The sequence below is a fragment of the Lasiodiplodia theobromae genome, assembly GCF_012971845.1.
Source record: "Lasiodiplodia theobromae strain AM2As chromosome Unknown scaffold_10, whole genome shotgun sequence".
Lineage (NCBI taxonomy): Eukaryota > Fungi > Ascomycota > Dothideomycetes > Botryosphaeriales > Botryosphaeriaceae > Lasiodiplodia > Lasiodiplodia theobromae.
Window position 1 is genome coordinate 903,651 of NW_023336300.1, and position 20,868 is coordinate 924,518.

The following is a 20,868-nucleotide window of genomic DNA, read 5'->3' on the forward strand; positions in this document are numbered from 1 at the left end:
TGTTTACCTTTTGGGCGATGTACCGGCTTCCCTTCCCAGTTGCAGGCGCTGACTAATCGGCACAACTTCGATATTTCAAGGAGATGATTCGGCAAACCTGCCGTGACGTCACGGGTATTTCCCCGGACCTTCGCTTCCCTTGCCAGCTGGGAACTCGGTTCTGCGGAGGTGCGAGAGCTCATGAGCTATGAATGCGACAATGCTGAGCAGGTAACAGATCCCAAGAACGAAAGCATGCAGACTTACTCCAATCAAGTATATAAGGAAGGCCACGCTGGCAAAATTCAATCATGGCAAAACACAAAGTCTACTCACAAAAAGCAACGCGGGCTAAACAAGTGCCTGAATTTTGAGCAAAGGTGCATAATAACAGTCCTTTACCAGACAACACAGTTGCACACAACATCAGCACCATGTCGCTTGACACAGACGTTCTTATCATCGGTGGCGGCCCGTCTGGTCTGGGCATGGCGATCCAACTTATTCGCAAGTTCGGAACCCGCAACTTCACCATAATCGAGAAAAGCGACAACATAGGTGGCACGTGGTGGGCGAACTCGTACCCAGGGTGTGGATGTGATGTGAGTAATCAATAGCCTGCACTGTCTGAAATGGGATTGACATGATTCAATACAGGTTCCGTCGCACTTCTACTCCCTTTCCTTCGCCCTGAACCCCAATTGGTCTCGGGCCTTTGCGCTCCAACCGGAGATACACCAATATTTCTCTGATCTTGCAGACTCTTACCAACTACGATCACATACGAGGCTCCAAACAACGGTCGAGCGTGCCATTTGGGACAAAACCACAGGCACTTGGCTCGTTACTCTCCGCGCCCAGCAATCAAAAACAACGACAACTCTCCGCTGCAAGATCCTCATCTCAGCTGTGGGATCTCTTTCTGTCCCCAACGATTGCGATATCCTTGGAGCCGAGGAGTTTCAAGGTCGCATATTCCATTCTGCCCAATGGGACCACACATTTGACTACAAAGACAAAGATGTCGTGGTTGTTGGAAATGGCTGCAGTGCCACGCAATTCGTACCCATCATGTCCGATCCTGCGAACCCCACCGGTGCTGTGCGCAAACTCACTCAATTCAGCCGGCAACCACACTGGTTGGCTGAACGCCCAAACCCTGAGTACGGAGAGACGTTCAAGTGGGCAATGCGCTGGATCCCCGGCGTGATGCGCGCCTACCGATGGTACATCTTCACCACGAAGGAATACGGATTCGCATCATTCCCGATTGAGAGCGGGCGCAAGCAGCGCGACATCGACACGGCTGTCCAATCCGACTACATCAAAAAGAACGCTCCGCCCGAGCTGCGCGACTTCCTCGTGCCCAAGTCCGTGCTTGGGTGCAAGCGTAAGGTGCAGGATACAAACTACCTGGCATGCCTGCACCGTGACAACGTCGAGCTCGTCCATTCCGACCCCATCGCCCGCGTCACGCCAACAGGCGTCGAAACGAAGTCGGGCCGCACCATCCCCGCAGACGCCATCGTCCTTGCGAACGGCTTCAAGACGCACCAGCCTCTGTTCCCCATGGAGATCCGCGGCGCGAGCGGAGAATCCCTGGAGGAGCACTGGAAGAGGTACAACGAGGGAAGCCCCGAAGCGTACTTTGGCACCATGTTGTCCGGCTTTCCCAACTTCTTCGTCCTGATGGGGCCGAACACTGTCAGCGGCCACCTGAGCGTGTTGTACACGACCGAATGCCAGATCAATCTCGTCAACAAGTTGATCGCGCCGATCCTGGCTGCACTGCACCCGAAGGCCGTCTCTTTGAGAAGTCTGCTGGCGCTGCCGCCTCCGGACGACATTGTGGAAGTGAAGCCAGAAGCTGAGGCCAAGGATGTTGAATGGGTGGCGCAGGCGACGAAGAAGCTGGTGTGGTCGACGGGATGCTCGAGTTGGGGAATCGACGAACGGACGGGGAAGAACACGATGATGTACCCCGACTGGCAGTTCAAGTATTGGCTGAGAAGCTTGTGGCCAAAGTGGGGGGATTTGAGATATGAGAAATCCAACCCGGCCTTGGCTGCGGAGTCGAAGCGGAAGACGTGGCCGAGGTATGTGACATTGCTGCTTGTTGCGGCAGTCATTGGCGGAGGAAAAACTGTGGAGACTGGCTCTACAAAGCAGGCGCTAAGTGTTCTTGAGCGATCACTGGGCAGTGGCGTGGCATTTGTGAGAGGGCTGTTGTGATAGAAGGTTCTGAACGATGACACTTGCTACAGGAAGAGAAGTGTTAGACTAGCAATTAATGGATGATGATTTTCTACTTGTTTTTTGTTTAATGGAAAACAAAATGAAAGAAGTGATTTTCCAACTGGTTAATGTATTATCTTTCTTTCTTGCGGGCGACAAAGGTGCATACATCCTATCGGTAGGGCAATTTGCTTGCTCACACGACGTATAATCTTTTCCAGAGTTCCATTGTATATTAAACCTCCATTATTCATGAATGTTACTCTGGCTTCAAGTCAACTGTAAACGATGGACGCGCGTATAAATATACGTGGGTAGAGGAGAACTGGATATTACACGGTAGCCCACCCCATTCAATATGAAGGCTACATTGCTGAGGAAGGGTGAACTGAATGAGAAATCCTTTTTGGCTGCGGCGCCTCAACAAGTTTCAATGATCGGAGCCAGGGGGCCTCGGAGGGTTTGCACCGGGAGTCTCGAACACGTTCGCCCAGACGAATTCTACAACTAACAACTTTTCTCACCTCGGAAACCCGGGTCCTACTTCAATTTATCCGGAAGACCATTCACCAGGGCTTTGCTGTCGTGTTGTCGGGGGTTCGTAAAAAGCATCTTTACCGAGATCGGTTTCAGACAAGTATGGTCTAGAAAAGGCTAGCATCCCCACACGTGGAAGATGAAGTTGCCTCCTCAGTTTCGAGCTTTTGATTGCGGGGGAAGTTGCGCGCGGGGTTGGATTAGCTCAGGCAACTTAAACGAGAGTTGTTAGACAGGCCGTGAGTCCAGGCTCTCGGCTCTCCCCACTCTCGGTCCGAACCGTCCTCGGTATACTTGCTCTCGCTTTTCTTCCCCTCAACTCTTCTTGCCACTTCACGATAGCTCAAAGAGTAACCGTAGAGTTGAAGGGCACGCGTCATGGTTTTCAACGACTATATAAATCCTTAGGCGCATCCATCTTCCGGGTCTTGCAGAAACATCATCGAGCACGCGTTCAATTCTCATCATGTCTTCTCTTCCCGGCCGTCTTCTCGATAAAGTCGCTATCGTCACGGGATCCTCCTCCGGACTCGGCCGCGCGATTGCCTTGCGATACGCTGCTGAAGGTGCAAAGGTATTTTGTGCGGACTTGGAGCCATCTTCCAGATCCGCAGAGGAGAAGCCTACCACTAATGAGTTGATCAAGGAAAGAGGTGGAAAGGCAGAATTCCACAAGGTAGACGTCAGCGATGCACAGGGCATGAAGGAACTGGTGAACGAGGCAGTAAAGACGTTCGGGAGATTGGATATGTAAGTCTATTTCTATCGTCATCTACATTCTCTTGGATTGTTGGCTGATGACGGCCTTAGCATGGTGAACAATGCGGGCGTGTCTTTTGAAGCGAAGACGCCAGCGGTACTGCACTTGACTGAAGACATAGTCTGGGATGACACAATGCGCATCAATTCCCGATCAGTCTTTCTCGGCTGCAAACATGCAATCACGCAGATGCTGCAACAGGAGCCCCATCAGTCTGGAGATCGTGGATGGATCATCAACATTTCCTCCATCATGGCACTAATTGCAGGGCCAAAGAACCGTAAGTATCTCGTGTATTCCTCCTCTAAAGAAAGTTGAAATTGACTTTAGATTATAACAGCTTCTTACTGTGCATCGAAAGGCGCTGTTTCCTCTCTAACGAGGCAAGTAGCGCTTGATTACGCAGAACATCGCATACACTGCAATGCCATTTGCCCTGGATGTAAGGAAACTGATAGAAGCTTTGCACGTAGATTAAATTTGCTAACAGCTAGTAGACGTACAGACAGCAATCTTCCGAGAGACAACTGCAAATCTGACTCCTTGGGACGTCCTTGTGGAGAGACACCCCTTTGGCGGACCCGGTTTCCCTGAAGACATCGCAAAGATTGCGGTTACTCTTGCTAGCGATGATGCAAGCTGGATGACCGGAACCAATATTCCCGTAGACGGCGGATTCACTGCCCGGTGATTGTTGCTAGTCGTGTCTCGGATGAGGTGGTGGTGCATTTGAGCTTCTAAAAATTCAAACTTTGAATAGGAGCATATTTTTGATAAGAATAGGACCGATGGTGCTGGATGGTAAATCGTCTGTAAAAAAGGGGTTGCCTGTATGTAGGAAAACAGTTCACTTATTAAAATAGAACTATGTTGAACCTCATGATTTTCCATCCAGTCGTCTCCTAATGTACACGACTGTGAATTAGTACCTCTAAGCGAGAAGGTACACAAGATGCCAAACACAGCATAGAGCTTTCCATCGAATCAGAAACCGGCTTCGCACCCCGCGCTGAGATCCCTGTTTGGATCATTCTCACCCACGCTCCGATCATCTGTAAACCTGGATGCCTGACTCCGCACCAACCCACCTAAAGGAAAAGAGAACAAGAAAAAAAAAAACGACAACATGAACATCGACCACTCCCTGCTCCCCACCGACTCCCTCGTCCTCGTCACCGCCGCCAACGGCTTCCTCGCCTCGCACATCGCCAACCAGCTCCTGCACGCCGGCTTCCGCGTGCGCGGCACCGTCCGCGACGCAGCATCGCCCAAGTACGCGTGGCTACAATACCTCTTCGACGCCTCTCACGGCCCCGGTCGCTTCCACCTTGTCAGCGTACCCGACATCGCCGCCGACGGCGCGTTCGACGACGCTGTCAAGGGCGTCAACGCCGTCGCGCACGTCGGCAGCGTCGTCGGGAAAGATGCCTCGGGTACTCTGGACAGCATCGTCGCGCCCGTAATCAAGGGAGCGCTGGAGCCGCTGAAGAGCGCAGCGAGGGAGGACAGCGTGAAGAGCTTCGTGTTTACGAGTACGAGTAATGCGGCGTACTCGCCGAGGGCGGGGGAAGGCGGCGATGTGGATGAGGGGACGTGGAATGAGAAATCGGTGAGGGAGCTGCTGAGGCTGGGAGAAGAAGGGGGTGACGCTGTGCAGAGGACGTTGGCGGCGTATAGCGCGAGTAAGATGGAGGCGGAGCGCGCGGTGTGGCGGTGGGTGGAGGAGAATGGGCCGAGGTTTATGGTGAATACAGGTAGTGAACCACTTTAATTTGGTGCTCGTGTTTGCGTGCCAGAAAGGCCTTTTCTTGCTGATGTTTTGCAGTCCTGCCGAGCGTCAATTTCGGCCGCAGCCTCGACCCTAAAAACCAGGGCCATCCGACCACCTCGGGTTGGCCTGTTGCGCTCGCTACTGACACAGTTCCCGAGTATATGTGGAGTCTTGTCCCCCCTCGTAAGTATTTCTTTTCGATTCAGCATCCTGATTTGTGCTGCCCCTTTCTTTCGTGAGCCTATCTGGAAGTGCCGATGCTAAGCCCCAACAACCTTCTTTAGAATACTACATCGACGTCGAAGATACAGCTCTCCTCCACGTTGCCGCACTTACTCGCCCAGATCTCAAGGGAAATCGTATCTTTGGCTTCGTGGAAGAGTTCAACTGGAACACCTTACTGCATGCACTACGAAGAATTTACCCGGAAAAGGTGTTCTACGAGGACAGGGAAGGGCAGGACCATGACTTGAGCAGGATTCTTGGGGCGTCCAAGGCGGAGAAGATTCTGAGAGATATGGGAAGGCCGGGATGGAAAGGATTGGAGGAGAGTCTGAGGGAAAATTTGGAAGATATAGAGCTGTGATCGAGAAGCGAACTCATCATGTTTTAGGAAGACTTTCCTTGTCCTGAATTTATTTGTTCACTTGCTTTTTCTTTGATAACTTTATTGCTTTTGAGGCTGCATTTTCAAATCAATGAACGGCCCACAGAGTGCGTCTGAAGGCAGAGAATGGTGGAGATTCGTGCCTGATTGATGCACATTCTCCGGGTGCCCTCGGTGCGCATGAGCCCCAGTCGGTTTTTTGTCAATCATCGGAGCGAGTTAAATCGACCGAAGCACTAGAAGTATGAATAAACTTTCTTAGTGCACTGCTGATCCCTTAAGTCGACTTTGTCGGCCACCATTCTCTTGTGTCATTGGGCCAGGCGGTCTCGGTGGAATTCAAGAGTCGGACCTCGGTCTATACCCACCCTTTACACGAGGATCCAAATAAAAATTCAAGAAGAAAAGGAACGGTGAGATGATTAAGTGGGTCACGGAAGTTGATCACCCAAAGCTGTTGCGCTCCGTGGGGGCGAACAGATCGACACGCCCATTTCCAACGGGGGTAGTGTTTACCCCGGGAACAAAGAACGGATGGATTTTCTGGAAATAGGTACATGTGGAGGAGTCAAAACAAAAAAAAGGCGGTTTGCAATGAGCCCAGGTGGCATGAATGAGCTTACTCCTGATTTGAAATGGATTTTGAGTACAGAAACGTCCGAGGTCGGGAGTGGGGCATGCTTGAAGCAGCGTGTGCGGCCGAATCCCTACCAGCTGATGAACAGCATCAGATCGCGATCATGATCTCTGCCGGTCACCATTACCGGGCTGAGGCAATCCTAGAAGGGAAAGAGAGGGTCCTGGATTGCGGGCCGCAGAAAAACTCGGTCCGACCAGGTCATCAGCTCCTGTTGCACAGACTACAACACCGCAAATTGCTATCTCCGGCGTGCATTTCCGGAGTGCATCCCCAGACCTCGTGTCGATCTGAAAATCACTAAACGCGGGGGGTATGTAGATCTTTTGATCACGTATGTTGGACCAGATAAGCTGCCACTGGCCATTCGCATCTTCAGCTGAGTCTATGTATCCAGTCCGGTTGTTGTTGCCGTTATTTCCGGGCTTGGACTTTTCCTTCAAGATATAGGAACGGATCTTGCCATTCCTACTATGTACACGCGTGAGGATCCAACTTTTCCTCTGTACCTGTCACCAGGCATTGGCCACTGTTCGGCCCGTCGTTGGAGAATTATGCGCCCGTAATGGCGCCAAATTAGCGCTGCCGAGTTTTCCGGCTTCAGTCCGAGCGAATCAACTTTCAAAACTTGACAAAGTGGCTTGCGAATCGAGACCTGAATCATTATAACGCATCCCGGTTGATCTCCAGGGCCGAGCCTCCAGATAACTTCTTACCGAAAGAGGTAGATGTGCCGTTGGCTATTTCTCTTCTAAGCTCCGAGCGCCGGTGCTCCTCCCGGTGAGGCGTGACAGTAAGACCGTAGCCAGACCCTCTCTCGCAGCTCAGACCCACGACAACCCCGAATACAGGCCGGCATGCTCTCCCATGTATCCTCCAGTTTTCTCAAAAACCCCCAGCCCAGTGTCAGGGTGCTGACACTGACTGATGGTCTGATCCACTCTTTTTCCCTTCCAACCCCATCTGCCTTCTACGGCACTCAATCCCTTGAAACGATTCCACCACAATGGCCGAAGCATCACCGACCGACATCAAGATCGCTTGTGTGGCAGCAGGCTTCACAATAGGCTTCGGCTACCTGACGGCATGGGATGCATGGAAAGTCACAAGCTCGATGCGCGATCCACTGCGCAACCTATTCGTGTGGATGGTCTGGTCCGAGCTGGTCGTCAATGCCGCCATGGGAATCATTGCATGGCTGTTCCTGCTCGGCTACATCAAATCGGCTTTTGGAACATATTTCTCTATCGGTAGGTAATGAATCCTTGTCCGTGAAGCTGTCTTTTTCCTGATTGCTCTTCAGTGGTTCTCTGGGTTATCGAGATCCAGTTCATCCTCCAAATTATTATCAATCGTATTGCCATTATCACAGTCGACAAGGCATTGCTTAGGAAGATCCGAATCACCACAATCTGCTTCATCACATGCATCAACATATCAGTCTTTTGTATCTTCATTCCCGGCCACCTGGGGGTCAATGAAACATTTGTCAAGGTCAACAACATCTGGGACAAGGTACGATTGAGTCTTTCATGTATTACCACGTAGAAGCTTACCAAGAACATAGATTACCAAGGTTCTGATTGGAGCCAACGATGCTGTCCTGAACTACTTCTTCATTGTTCAAGTGAAGAAGAGGCTTGTCGCCAACGGCCTCCAAAAATACAACAGGCTCGCTGCCTTTAACACGCGCATCGCTTTGATATCTGTTGGCATGGATGTAAGCATCGCCTCTCCCGCATTGTCAATCTTTGCTAATATACACCCAGTTCCTCATTATCGGTACCATGTTCCTGAAGAACGGAGCCGTATTCCTACAGTTCCACCCCGTCGCCTACATAGTCAAGCTCAAGATCGAGTTGTCCATGACAAATCTCATCCGCCGCATCTCGCAAGAGGCCGTGCGCGACATCAGCGGCTCTGGCGAAACCTCGAGCATGGTCCGAAGCCGCCGCGAATTCGGCGTTCCTGGCACCGACCACAACGATGCCCACATTTCGGCCGGGAAACATGGAGAGGATATGGAACATGCGCTGGAGGAGCTGGGACAGATCCACCAGAAGCGCGAGTATACGGTACAGGTATCGAGCGCGGCCAAGCCTCCGGGTGGCCATGGTCACGATGGTAGGAGTAGTAGCACTTCGACCAAAGGCGGCAACGAGTATCCGATGAAGACGGATGCTGCTTCGGATGAGACACCACTGCATTGGTAAATTCCAGCAATACCCACAGTTTCTTTTGTATTCGTTTCATAAGTATCTCCATCGCACTACAGATCCACTCCCGCCTCCACTTCAACCTCCTTAGACTTTCATCGAAGCTTCTCCATTGGTCGAGCATTCCAAAAACATGTGTGATTGCTGTTATTTAGGGGTAAAATCCAGCATGTTCCTCAATTATGGAAGAATCAGACCCACTGGAGGTCAGAGTGGAGGTGAAAGTGAACTTGTAGTGCCGAGAAGATAATCGATAGCACATAACCTCAGAAGCTCTTCTCGTTTTCTTTAAATAGTAAATTATTTATACATACTCATGTTAGAACGCTCTAAAGTAGGATATAAAAGGCAGTTTATTTCTCGATACGCATCGATTTTGACTTAGTAGTAGTAGATATAAAGAATTACTTAACCTCTTCTATATGATAAATTGTAGAATGACAAATAAGAATAGGAGTAGAGGGAGTGACAACAGAATTAAGTCCTAGATGTCACAGCTGGACCTCTGGCCCTCCATGATGACTACTTACTACTAATTACGTCACGTGACTCGTTGCTATAAATAGTCTCTCGTCCACTTTGCTTCGCAACCCGTACAACCCCTTGATAGTAATCCGACTCCTTGCTTTAAACCGTCTCACAGAGACACAGATGTAGGTACGATATACCGAATCAATTGGCTATTTTGTATTGAACACGTGTAGTGCTCTGGTCTTATACCGGCCATTAATCCAGCTCGCCTGCGGATTAGCTTCGAGCCCTGACGTTATTCGAGTTAATTTCTCTCACTCATTGAACTTTTGTGAGTCAGAGCGCCCGTAAAATTCTGTCCGGTGGTAGAATGACTATGCGCGTTGGAAGTTAAGCCACGTATAGGCAGGCAAACTTCCAGAAGGTACTTCAGCTATGTGTGCTGGTGATCTACTGGGTATCAAGGGGTTGGACTAGAACGGGCCCTAAGCGCGTACCTTGGAACCATGACAAATGCACTACAATGGCACGTCGATGTCATGGAAAGCCGTTTTCTGCCAACGGCATCATGATGCTAGCTTTTGACTTCACTGTACCGGTCAACGAAGCGCTGGAGGCTTGGGCACCGTCCACACCTCGGCGCCGAGATAATTCCACATCCGGGAAACAGAACTTGACATGGGACAATTGGAACACAATCCGATGCGTATCTGGGACTGAATTGAATAAGTATAGATGCAGTCTTGATCGGCGCATGCATGTGGGGAGGATTTTCCTGGGGTTCTCGGGGCGAAGCGGCGTTCTTGGGCGCATGGACCGCGGTGGCTTCTAAAAGCGTGTTTGAGATCCGGGGTCTGAATCATCCAAGTGGACCCGGTGACGTCCGCCGCATGATCTTAGTACCGGGGGAAAGGCCGAGCGGACCGTGGAACGACAACTCCATCACCAGACCTTCAACCCTCCACGGTGCATGACTGTTAGCAAAAACAGCGGAACTGACGCAGCAGAGATTTCTTCGCTTAGGCATAAAACCTCGACTGTCCCCGTACCTCCTTCGACTCCTTCACCACCAGCTTTCCGCCAACGTTGCCTTCGGAAGCCCACCACCAGCAGCCCACTCTTTCGGCTTCAGCCTCATATCTCCCTCTCTTCAAAAGGCTTTGCAAACAACAACACTCTCCAATCAACATCATGTCGGCTACCATCTCGGCCCCGACTCCCACCGTCGGCCTCCTCGCGTCCAAGTGGGCAGTCAAGCCCTCGGAGCGCTCGACGCGCAAAACCACCACCTCATCTGGGCTGCTCAACTCCAAATGGGCCCCCGAATCAACCACCAATGCTCAGCCAAACAGCGCTTTGAGCGAAACAACCGGCAACGAGCTCCAAACCAAGCCAACACAAGCTGAGACTCAAGCGGCAACCTCCACACCAACTCAAACCGATTCAACTCACGCCGAACCCGAATTGGTAATAATCTCCGGACCAAAGCCCACCTCAGCAACCGAGCCGGTGAAGACCTCTGAACCTGAGGATGCTGTTCGCGAACCCTTTGCCGAACTGCTTCCAACGACCACCGTCCAGCCTTACCAGAAAAAGAGCTGGGCCGACCTCGTCGATGAGGACGACGACGACATTTTCAACATACCCGAGATCAGCAAGGAGAACTTCCCCTCGGCACCTACCACCAACAATAAGCCAATCGTCAACGCATCAAATGACGACAAGGAGAACATCCAACTTCAATCGAAGGATGAAAACGAGGACCACCAACCTCAATGGAACAACAACAAGGAGAACCTTCCCTCTCAGCCGAATAACAACAAGGAGAACCTCATCTCCCATCCGAAGGATACCAATGAGAACCTTTCTCAAGTCGATACTACCTCCGCCAACAAAGACTCGACCGACAAGAAAACCATTGAGCAGCCGAACGAAGACAAAAAGGCCCCGGCTACCATGTTCTCCTCCCGCTGGGCTGACTCCAGCTATGAAATCAAAGGCGCACAGACACGTGCCGAATACCGCGCAACCCACGGGTCCAACAACAAGGCGCGACGAACTACCAAAACTACCTCTTCCTCTAGAAGGAGACGCAGCGGCTGCTGAACAACTCAAACAACTGGTCCTACAACAATGGGCGACAAACAACAAAGCCACCTTCCTGTAGAAGGAGACACTGTCGATGCTGAACAACTCGACTCACTGGTCTACCAACAACGCGCAAAGAACCACAAAAACCACCTCTTCCTTTGAAGGCGACGCAGCGGACGCTGAACAACTCTACCCACTGGTTCACCAAAAACGCGCGACAAATCACCAAAACTACCTCTTCCTCCAGATGGAGATGCAGCAGATGCTGAACAACTCGAACCACTCTTTTCTTTTTAATGAAAGTGCCACTGACGGGCCAGGAGAAACCGGACTGGAATACGTTCCGCGGTTAAGGGATGTACAGAAACAAAGGCAAAAATCATCAAGGCCAGGCGTATCCGGTGCTCTTTTCCCCGTTTTTCAGCGTCATCAATCCTCACCATGAGGTTTTTTTTCGGGTTTTAGCGAGGCCGGGGGATCGTGGGTGGGGCCCACTGGGAGACTCTTTTTGTACGGCTTTAAAGCCTGTCTGTTTTGTGTCTTTGATTTGCGAATGTCGACTTGAAGTCGAGCGGAGGGGAGAGAGTATATGGACTCTTGGATGAGCTTTCTACCAAATGATACCCACTGCATTTGGTTCTCATGATATCTTGATACTGCTTCAATCGTGACTGGTGATGATGCTATTCCCTTCCATCCATGTGGAGGAGACCTGTGTGAATTGCTCACGTGACCTTCCTCGGTGTTTCCTTGAATGGGTTCCAGAGATGCTTCTCATGCATAACACAAAGGTGGGCCAGAAATGGTGCTGCGATCCTTCTATTGGGCGCCACAAAACTCCATTAGACGTTGTAGTGGAAGAAAGAGGTGGCGTAATGCTTGATTGGGGCGAATTTTGCGGCACGCAACGGCTGAGAAATGCAAGCTGAACTGGAGCCAGGAGACGGCAAGGCTGGCAATGAGCGCGGGAAGCTCTGGTGTGGGAGTGTTGGCTCTCTCCTGTTGTTGTAGAGAGTTCCGACGTTGCTGTCGTCGGGAAGGGTCTGCGTTTTATGGCGCGGGAGGAAGCCGCAAGCGCGTCGGTATCTCTCCGACCCCCCAGTCACAGCACTAATGTCCTCGGACTTATTCCACATAATCTCGGAGTTGACTGGGGGGTTTCCGGCACGAAAAGTGGGATGACGGACGGCACAGACCGAGAGTCAGCAGCGGGAGCGGCTCGAGATTTTTTCCCGCACGCGTTTCAGCCAACCACAGGCTTGCATTACCCTTTCCCTCGACCAGCCCGTTGTGATTCCACTGCACTTGCAGCCCCGGCGGGAAAATCGGGCATTTGCCGCACTAAAAAGAGTCATCATGGAATGTCGACATCCGGCCTGCATCTTTGCTGCTTCTGCTCCTCTTCCTTTCTCCTCCATTCTTCCACACCATCGCTACCAAGAAGGCAGTTGCTCTCGTGCCCCCGGCTCTCATAGATGACCCCCGGCAATGCATCACATGCTCCCGCTGAGGACCGCGATATGACGAATAATGGCCTTCTTCCTGCCTTTGGGAGTCCGAGTAATGACGAGCCGGACCAGGAACCTTATTCGCGAGGTAGCCATGATGGTCAAGCTTTTCAGACAAGCTCACCCCGAACAGATGACACGCAGGGCCGACGTCAACCCCCACCAGCGATCGACACGCGGCTTGGCGTAGCGCAGCTACCTCTCGTCGACGAGGACGAGCAGGCAGAAAGGGCAAAGGAGAAGCCGGTGACATGGAGCTCCCTACCTCAGAAAGACCAGCTCATCATCCTGACACTGGCAAGGCTGTCGGAGCCTCTGACGCAGACGTCGCTCCAGGCCTACATGTTCTACCAGCTGAAGTCGTTCGACCCTTCGCTGCCAGACTCGACAATTGCCTCACAAGCCGGAATCTTGCAGGGCGCCTTCACCGCGACGCAGTTCGTCACTGCCGTCCTCTGGGGGCGCGTCGCTGACGTGGAATGGGTCGGACGAAAGAAGGTTATCCTCGTAGGTCTGTTGGGCACTGCCATCTCTGCTGTCGGCTTTGGATTTTCGAAGAGCTTTGTCACGGCCGTCGTCTTCAGGAGCCTTGGAGGGATGCTCAACGGCAACATTGGAGTGATGCGGACTATGGTTAGCGAGATCGTCAAGGAAAAAAGATACCAGTCTCGCGCCTTCCTCCTCTTGCCCATGACATTCAACATTGGCATCATTATTGGCCCAATACTCGGCGGCTTCCTCGCTGATCCAGCAGGGAGCTATCCGTCTCTCTTCGGTCCAGGCTCAGTCATCGGTGGCAAGGACGGCGTGGGCTGGATGATGGAATGGCCATACGCCCTACCCAACCTCGTCAGTGCCCTCTTCCTCTTCTGCTCCTCCATGGCCATCATCTTCGGGCTCAAAGAGACGCACGAGGCTCTCCAAGACACGCCCGACTTCGGCATCCGCCTACGCCTCTGGGTCTCGCGCAACATCCTGCGCCGCCGCAGGCCGCAGGGCGACTACATGCCCATCCCTACGGACGACGACGACCGCCCACGCACTCCAGACCAGCCACCCACAGACATCGAAATGGCCACCACACCCACCACGCCCGACTCCTTCCAGATCAAGACGCCACCGCGCAAGCAAAAGCTCCCCTTCCACCGCATCTGGACGCGCAACGTCCTCCTCACCTTCCTCTCGCACGCCATCCTCTCGATGCACATCGGCACCCTCAACAGCCTCTGGTTCACCTTCCTCTCCACCCCACGCTTCGACCCCGCGCACCCCATCCCACCCACACTCACCCACCAACGCCCACCCCTCCACTTCACCGGCGGCCTCGGCCTACCCCCCTCCCGCATCGGCGCCGCGCTCGCCATCCTCGGCGTCATCGGCATCACCCTACAACTCGCCGTCTACCCCACCGTCAGCACGCGTCTCGGCACGGTACGTTCGTTCCGCTTCGCATCCATGCTCTTCCCGGTCGCCTACGCCGTGATCCCCTTCCTCGCCCTCATCCCGACCACGTCCCCACCTCCCGCCCCCGCAGCCGGCCCGCTCGTCTGGATGGCTATCGCCGGCGCGCTGTTCCTCGTCGTCGCGGCCCGCACGTTCGCGACGCCGAGCGCGGCGATACTGGTGAATAACTGCTGCCCGCATCCCAGCGTGCTCGGCACCGTGCACGGCGTGGGGCAGTCGGTCAGCAGCGGCGCCCGCACGCTCGGGCCCGTGCTCGGCGGGTGGGTGTTTGGGCGAGGTCTCGCGATGGGTGTGGTCGGGCTGGCGTGGTGGTGGTTGGCCGGCGTGGCCGTGTGCGGCGCTGTCGCGGGGACGTTTGTGAGGGAGGGGAATGGGAGGGAGATTGTGTTGCCGGGGGAGGAAGAGAAAGAAGAGGAAGAGGACGAGGACGAGGAAGGTGATGGTGGGGTGGTAGTAGTAGAGAGGAGAGAGAGATAGATCGGGGTAAGTGAGGAAGGAGGAGGCGGGGAGAAGAAGAAAGCTGAACAACACGTGTGGGCTGGCAGGCCGGGTGTATATAGCAAGCATTGACTCTGTCCATGTTTCACTCGAGAAAGGACATTGCCCGAGACTGCGTTCAAAAGTCAAGTCATTCTTAGATATTCTCACTCTCGGCGTCCATGGCCGATGCCAGCTCCCGCGTACACTAACTATATTTACACGCACACCTCCGCTCTCCCAAATATCCTACTTCAAACGCCACTACATGCTCCAATACCCCACCTACAACGCCATCAACACAAGTCCCACACACCTCACGCCTTACTCTCCTTCCCCTCCGCGCCCTCATTCTTAAACTTCAAGCTCACACTATTGACGCAATGCCTCTCATCCGTGGGCGTGGGGTAGCCCTCGCCCTTGAAGACGTGGCCGAGGTGGCCGCCGCAGTTGGCGCACACGATCTCGGTGCGCTGCATGCCGAACGTGTTGTCGACGTGGCGCACGACGGCGCCGGGCACCGTGTCGAAGAAGGCGGGCCAGCCGCAGCCCGACTTGAACTTCTGCTGCGCCGTGTACAGCGGCGCGTCGCAGCCCGCGCAGTTGTACGTGCCCGCCGATGGCATGTGCTTGTCGTACTCGCCCGTGCCGGGCGCTTCGGTGCCTTGTTTGCGGAGGACGCGGAATTGTTCTACCGGAAAGCAAAGAGCGTTAGAAGGGGTTGTTGATGTAGAGGAGCGTGTTAAGGGAAGGGAAAGAAAGGGATTGGGAGATGATGTCTGCGTATTGCTCTTCACGTACCAGGCGAAAGCACCGCCTGCCATTCCTCGTCGCTCTTCTGCACGGGATAGCTCATGTTGTTCCTGCTGGAGCTCGAGAAAAGGCTTCCCAGAAATGGAATTGTGGGCATAGATTTGATCGAGTGTGGTATGCGTGGATTTGCGAGGCCCTGCTGTTGGAAGATGGGCGGAAAGCGGCGTGCGGTAGTGTTGCTGAGGGTGTAAAAAGCGCGGACGACGGTCGGGAAAGATGGAAAGCGCATGAGCTGGCGAGTGGTGGGGATTCGAGGTGGATGCGGTCAGATTTTATCGCTGAGGGCAAGGGGGGCTGTGTGTGAGAGATTTGGAATCGTGAATGTGTCTGAGCTCTAAGCTCCCGGGGGAGGAGTGAGAAAGTGGCGGCGGCTGCGGCCTCGGCTTGGTCGAAGATGTCATCATCCGCCATCAATCGATAAGCATTGTGGCCCGAGCTCTCGCCCTACCCCGCGACAGGGTCACACGTGATAGGGCGTGTAGTTGCTGGCAGCCCTTCTCAAGAAACGCGAAAATAGTGGAGGAATTGCTCAGTACTTTCGTATGCGAATTATATATGATGTTCTCGAAGCTCGTGTTGGTTTCATTGCTCTCATGTATGTCCGTATCCTGGGTATCAATAGGATCCGCTCGTAATCCCACTGAGATGCTGTATGCTTCCGATTCCTGAACGCCATCGCCTGTCTTTGCGGCGCGAGTACACAAAAGGTATTATGCTAAGTCGTAATGTCATGAAAGAAGTCCAAACCCGCCTTATGGAAGCAAAAGAGAAAAAGAACCGTCCCGTTTTGCGCCGTCGCGTATTGACATTATACTGGCCTGAATCTCGCTGGTTCGCGTCAAGCTCCCAAGAAATAGTACGGTATAGCTTACGGTTCGGACATCTCGCTCTCGCTCTGTGCATTTCGTGCGAAACCCATCCGGTTTTGCAGGTAGTAGATGATGTAGGCGACGAGGGCGATGACGATGAAGAGGATGAGGATAATCAAGAAGATGACAATGTTGCGCTTCATAATTGCTGTTCACTTTGTGTACGGAACGAAAGCGGTGTGGTTGGAAGATATTGCGAGGAGGAATTGGGTATCGCTGTGAGGCAGCGAGCGTGGTGAGGTGGAGTGAGCGAGGCGGCGCCGGGTGTGCTGGCAGTGCGTTGGCGAGGGTTTCACGCGTTTGCAGCAGCGCTTAGGCGGTCAGCGAGAGTGCGTTTGGCTGGAGAATAGAATGTTAGCATTCATCTTCTCGGGCGATCCGAGTGGCTCACATTGTCTGCACTGAGCTGGTGGCCGAGTGGAGAAATGGACGTGATTGGCGTCGGCGTGGCGGGTCGATCTGGGGTGGGCGGCTGTCTGCTTGATGCACCACCAAAGAAAATTGCGAGTTGGCGATTGTGAGAGTCGAGTGGAGTAACTTCTGGAATGCGCGGCGGGACCCTAGTTTTTGTAGAATTGCTGTCTGCCACGTCCTTTTTTCGCAATGTCGAGAGGCTGGAAGCGCGGGGTGGCTGGGGAGATGGCGGGTCGCCTGCGCCCCGACCACAAGGACTCACGGCCCGACCGCCTGAGTTACCCTCTCCGCGCAACCCCACTGGTCAATCGCTCGCGCGAACAGGTTTGTCGCCCTGGGCCCTGGACGGAGATGCAAGATGAGATGTGCCTGCGTCTCCCGATAACTTGCTGAACCCGCGGGTTCCTTGCAGCTAGTCTCGACGATCCAGGAACCGGCTGGGTTTCACTGCGTCCCCAACGGTGCGTCACACAAGAGCTTCCCTTTAGGCAATACACACACACTTACCAGGGGCCAAGAATTCATAGCTCACTGTTCCCTGACCCTCACTCCCAGAATCAAGTCTCTGGCCATTCATTAAAGTGACAGCTAAACTACTATTTTCAGCCACACTAGCCCCATTCGGGTAAGACAAGAATTGCTTGTCAAGCCCATAGTGAGCTACCAATTGAGCCAAGCGCAACCACAGCCGCTTGGTTGATACCCTCTATATCCATTTAATTCCTCTAATACTTCAAAGCAGCCTCAGAACCCCACTTGCGCTTCATAAGCAGAGCAGTTGCAAGTCTTAATTATGCCCGCAACCTCCGTGCCTTAACTCCGGAGGACTGTTAACCATAAAGGATGATGACCTCTCGACAAGCGATGAGCAATACACACACTCGGCTCAAAGTCAGCACCGCTCCAGAGCCTGCTCTTCAATCTCACGAGAATCATGGCCTCGCAACCTCATCAGACCGGTGAGACGACAGAGAAAGTCATCAAGGTGCAAATTCTCCATTACAGAAACCCGAATATGACCGAAGAAGAATACTACGACTACTGGACCAAGATTCACGCTAAGATGGCAGCACCCTGGCTCGCCAGAAATGGAGTTTTGAAGTATGCTATCGTAAGTATACATATTCTGGAACAATACATGACGCATGTTTGCCTGACTATATCAGTACCACACACCAAAGGAGTATCGCGACAAGCTTGCTCCAATGGCACAGAACGCCGGCTGGAAGATCCACGAGCACGATGGCTCCGTCGAGCTTTGGGTTCGCAGTCTGGATGATCTTGCCCGCGCTACAAAAGACCCTGACTACATTGCCAACATTCATCCCGACCAGCCCAAGTTCCTGGATGAGAGCAAGACCGAGGTTATCGTCGGTTGGGAGGAAGTGAGGGTCCGGGATGGAGTTGTTGTCTGAGTGGATAATCGGAAGATGTTGTCTTTCAACACTGCCTTTTCACAAAGTGATGCAGTCAGGCTGAATCGAGGATAGCCCCGAACAACCAAAGAGGAGCTACAGACCTGTCATTCCTGTAAAGGCAGTTGACTTATGTCACACAAACCCCCAACTGAATTCATCGCTAAACACCGTAGTAAAATCAACATCTTCCATCTGCGGCCAATTGCTCCAATCCGCAAACAGATCTCCGTCCAGCAAATCGTCAAACCCCACAATTGCCTCGGCCTCACGAGCACCGCCATCACCACTAACACCAGCATCGTTTCCCTCGTCTCCCACCTTTACTGCCGCGTTGAACGCTGACGAAGGCGTCTCCGTTGGAGCAGCAGGCGTCGGCTTCGCCATCTTCTGCCTCTGGCCCTCAACCAAACCCCGCCGCCACCCGCTCACAATCCGATGCAAGCTCCTAATCAACCTCGCACTAGCCGCGCACAAACTCCCCCTCGCCACCGCCCTCTCTCCCTCCTCCGCCCCGGCCTCCATCCCCTCCAGCCTCCTCGCGCACTCCAGCAACAACACCAACTGCGTATCCACCCGATCATGCAGCCCGCCCCACCCCTTCAGCCTGACCGCATTATTCTCAACCACGTTCTTACAACGAAACAAGATCTCAGCCGCCGTGCGGCGCGCGGGGCCGACGAAGGGCACGCCATCCAGCCGGCTCTCGGGCGCGCACGAGGTGATGAAGTTGGTCAGCGTGCGCTCGAGCTCCTCCATGCGCCACTTGCCGAACTTCTCAAGGAAGAGCGTGGCGGGCGGCCTGTTCGGGTCCGCCGAGCCGTACTCGCGCAGGCGCGTGATGATGTGGTCGCCGATGCGGAGCGCCTCGGCCGGGTCGAGCGAGTCGTTTTGCTGTTGTTGCTGCGCGCTGGACATGATGGCGTAGAACATGCAGCTGCCGACGATGTCGGTGTGGCGCGCGTGGATCTCCGTCTCGCAGAGCTGCGAGATGGCGAAGGTTTGTTGCTGATGGGCGTGACTGCTGCTGTTGTTTTGGTCGGAGGAGGAGGAGGAGAAGAGGGTCTGCAGGGCCGTGGCGACTTCTTCTCTCTCCTCGGCGCAGCGCGCTTCGTGGTCGATGATGATGTCGGCGAGTTTGTCGATGCGCTTCCAGTTTTTGGCGGCCGCTGTGTTTTGCTGCATCAGTTGGGCGCCTGAGCTTAGCCGGTGGAAGAGGAAGTATGCCTTGCTTGGCATGTACCCGCAGTCGAGGGCGAGCTTGAGTGTTTCCAAGGCGAATTCGATGGACGGACTTGGGTAGATTGAGTGCGGAGGCGGTCGGAAAGAAGTCTCTTGGTCGGCCTCCAGCATCGATATATTGCACCACTGGAGCGTGTTCATCAACATCTGCTCGAGGTTGGTATTGTTTCGGGTATCCACAAGCTCCCTCAGAGACGAAGCTGCTGTATCCAAGTTCAACTGGAGGGCGATGCGCCTTGCCAGTGAAATGTAAAGGGTTCCTTTGATCGCAAGAGGGGCCGCATTTCGAGACGAAACCAGTGCCAGCGGTTGATATTCTGCAATAAGCTCTAAGGAGAGAAGTGCGTCTGCGTCCGTGGGAACGTCGAAGAGAATTTCCTGGCCGTAGTGGAATATGGCATTCTTCAACGCTGGCTGCAGATGTCTGTATGAAGCTAGGCGCTGAGCCGGGACATCCAGCGCTATTGAGCACAGAACAGCCAATAATAGAAGGCTTGGCTTGATGTCAACATGGCCTGCCGATGCGCAGCGGTTTCGAAGAAGTGGGATTTCTGGGATATAAGGGTAGTACAGTCTATGCCAGATGAGACTAGTACCGTCAGTAGGCCATTAGATAGTATCTGAGCATGGAGCACACTCACTGTCTGTCTAATAGCCCCGAAAGCGCTGGGTTGACAAGTTCGAAGATTGGTTTTCGCATTGGTGTTGGTGAGTATCCCGGGAGAATGTTGGCGAATCCTTTGTCCCGCGACACTAGAGACTTGAGGTGTCTATATTGGTTTGACAGAGCATCGACCATTTCAGAGTTGCTTGGTTTCTGCGTCTGGCAGCCTGGAACATCACCCTGCGGCGGGGTCGACAAGAGGAACCTTTCCACATCTGCTGAGGAAGCTTCACCCGTAGGATGGGGAAAGTCATCAAGACCATCGGCAGTGAGAATGACCTCTACTCTCGAGCGCTTATACGCGGGACGTCCGAGAGTAGTGTGGTCCACAATGCAATCAAGTGCCCTTTGCCGACAGCGCTCGCATTTTTTGCCGGGTGGCTGCGGCGTGTTGGAAGGCTGAATGGTGGCTTCATCCGGAAGATTGCACTTGATCTTCCTCGATCGGCAGTGCAAACAAATAAGCTTCGCATAGCTTCCCCTTGCTCTCTTTGATGGCATTTCGTCGAGGTGCGCAAATTCTGGCGGTTGGCGTCGTTGCGCTGTCTTGTAGGATGCGCGCGCAACGTCGTTCCGAGCGTGGCGCTGCGGCTGACCAACACCACCAATCGCTTAGCCAGCCTGAGCATCCTTCTGCTTTGGATCTCCGATCCGCACGGGCAGACACAGCAGACGTTTTGCCCATTTCTTGGCTTTTT

General features: G+C 53.5%; 8 protein-coding genes across 8 annotated transcripts; 6 read left to right on the plus strand and 2 right to left on the minus strand.

Annotated features, from left to right (window-relative positions):
* Window positions 1-413: 413 nt before the first annotated feature.
* Window positions 414-2,211, plus strand: LTHEOB_4053 (putative dimethylaniline monooxygenase; the record flags this gene model as incomplete). Its single annotated transcript, XM_035513045.1, has 2 exons — window positions 414-581; window positions 637-2,211. The coding sequence occupies 2 exons, from the start codon at window positions 414-416 to the stop codon at window positions 2,209-2,211; spliced, it is 1,743 nt and encodes a 580-aa protein (XP_035375446.1).
* Window positions 2,212-4,637: 2,426 nt separating this feature from the next.
* On the plus strand, window positions 4,638-5,868 carry LTHEOB_4054 (Nad-dependent epimerase dehydratase; the record flags this gene model as incomplete). The annotated part of the gene is made up of 3 exons (XM_035513046.1): window positions 4,638-5,193; window positions 5,337-5,465; window positions 5,567-5,868. The coding sequence occupies 3 exons, from the start codon at window positions 4,638-4,640 to the stop codon at window positions 5,866-5,868; spliced, it is 987 nt and encodes a 328-aa protein (XP_035375447.1).
* A 1,664-nt stretch (window positions 5,869-7,532) lies between these two features.
* Window positions 7,533-8,739, plus strand: LTHEOB_4055 (Transmembrane protein; the record flags this gene model as incomplete). Its single annotated transcript, XM_035513047.1, has 4 exons — window positions 7,533-7,776; window positions 7,830-8,041; window positions 8,094-8,246; window positions 8,296-8,739. The coding sequence occupies 4 exons, from the start codon at window positions 7,533-7,535 to the stop codon at window positions 8,737-8,739; spliced, it is 1,053 nt and encodes a 350-aa protein (XP_035375448.1).
* Window positions 8,740-10,404: 1,665 nt separating this feature from the next.
* Window positions 10,405-11,319, plus strand: LTHEOB_4056 (uncharacterized protein; the record flags this gene model as incomplete). The annotated part of the gene is made up of 1 exon (XM_035513048.1): window positions 10,405-11,319. The coding sequence occupies one exon, from the start codon at window positions 10,405-10,407 to the stop codon at window positions 11,317-11,319; it is 915 nt and encodes a 304-aa protein (XP_035375449.1).
* A 1,460-nt stretch (window positions 11,320-12,779) lies between these two features.
* Window positions 12,780-14,753, plus strand: LTHEOB_4057 (MFS multidrug transporter; the record flags this gene model as incomplete). Its single annotated transcript, XM_035513049.1, has 2 exons — window positions 12,780-12,900; window positions 12,946-14,753. 2 exons carry the CDS (start codon window positions 12,780-12,782, stop codon window positions 14,751-14,753), a joined length of 1,929 nt encoding a protein of 642 aa, XP_035375450.1.
* A 317-nt stretch (window positions 14,754-15,070) lies between these two features.
* Window positions 15,071-15,795, minus strand: LTHEOB_4058 (Methionine-r-sulfoxide reductase; the record flags this gene model as incomplete). The annotated part of the gene is made up of 2 exons (XM_035513050.1): window positions 15,071-15,444; window positions 15,555-15,795. 2 exons carry the CDS (start codon window positions 15,793-15,795, stop codon window positions 15,071-15,073), a joined length of 615 nt encoding a protein of 204 aa, XP_035375451.1.
* A 1,988-nt stretch (window positions 15,796-17,783) lies between these two features.
* On the plus strand, window positions 17,784-18,264 carry LTHEOB_4059 (Dimeric alpha-beta barrel; the record flags this gene model as incomplete). Its single annotated transcript, XM_035513051.1, has 2 exons — window positions 17,784-17,960; window positions 18,016-18,264. The coding sequence occupies 2 exons, from the start codon at window positions 17,784-17,786 to the stop codon at window positions 18,262-18,264; spliced, it is 426 nt and encodes a 141-aa protein (XP_035375452.1).
* A 135-nt stretch (window positions 18,265-18,399) lies between these two features.
* LTHEOB_4060 (uncharacterized protein) lies at window positions 18,400-20,206 on the minus strand (the record flags this gene model as incomplete). The annotated part of the gene is made up of 2 exons (XM_035513053.1): window positions 18,400-20,095; window positions 20,148-20,206. 2 exons carry the CDS (start codon window positions 20,204-20,206, stop codon window positions 18,400-18,402), a joined length of 1,755 nt encoding a protein of 584 aa, XP_035375453.1.
* Between the last annotated feature and the right edge of the window lie 662 nt (window positions 20,207-20,868).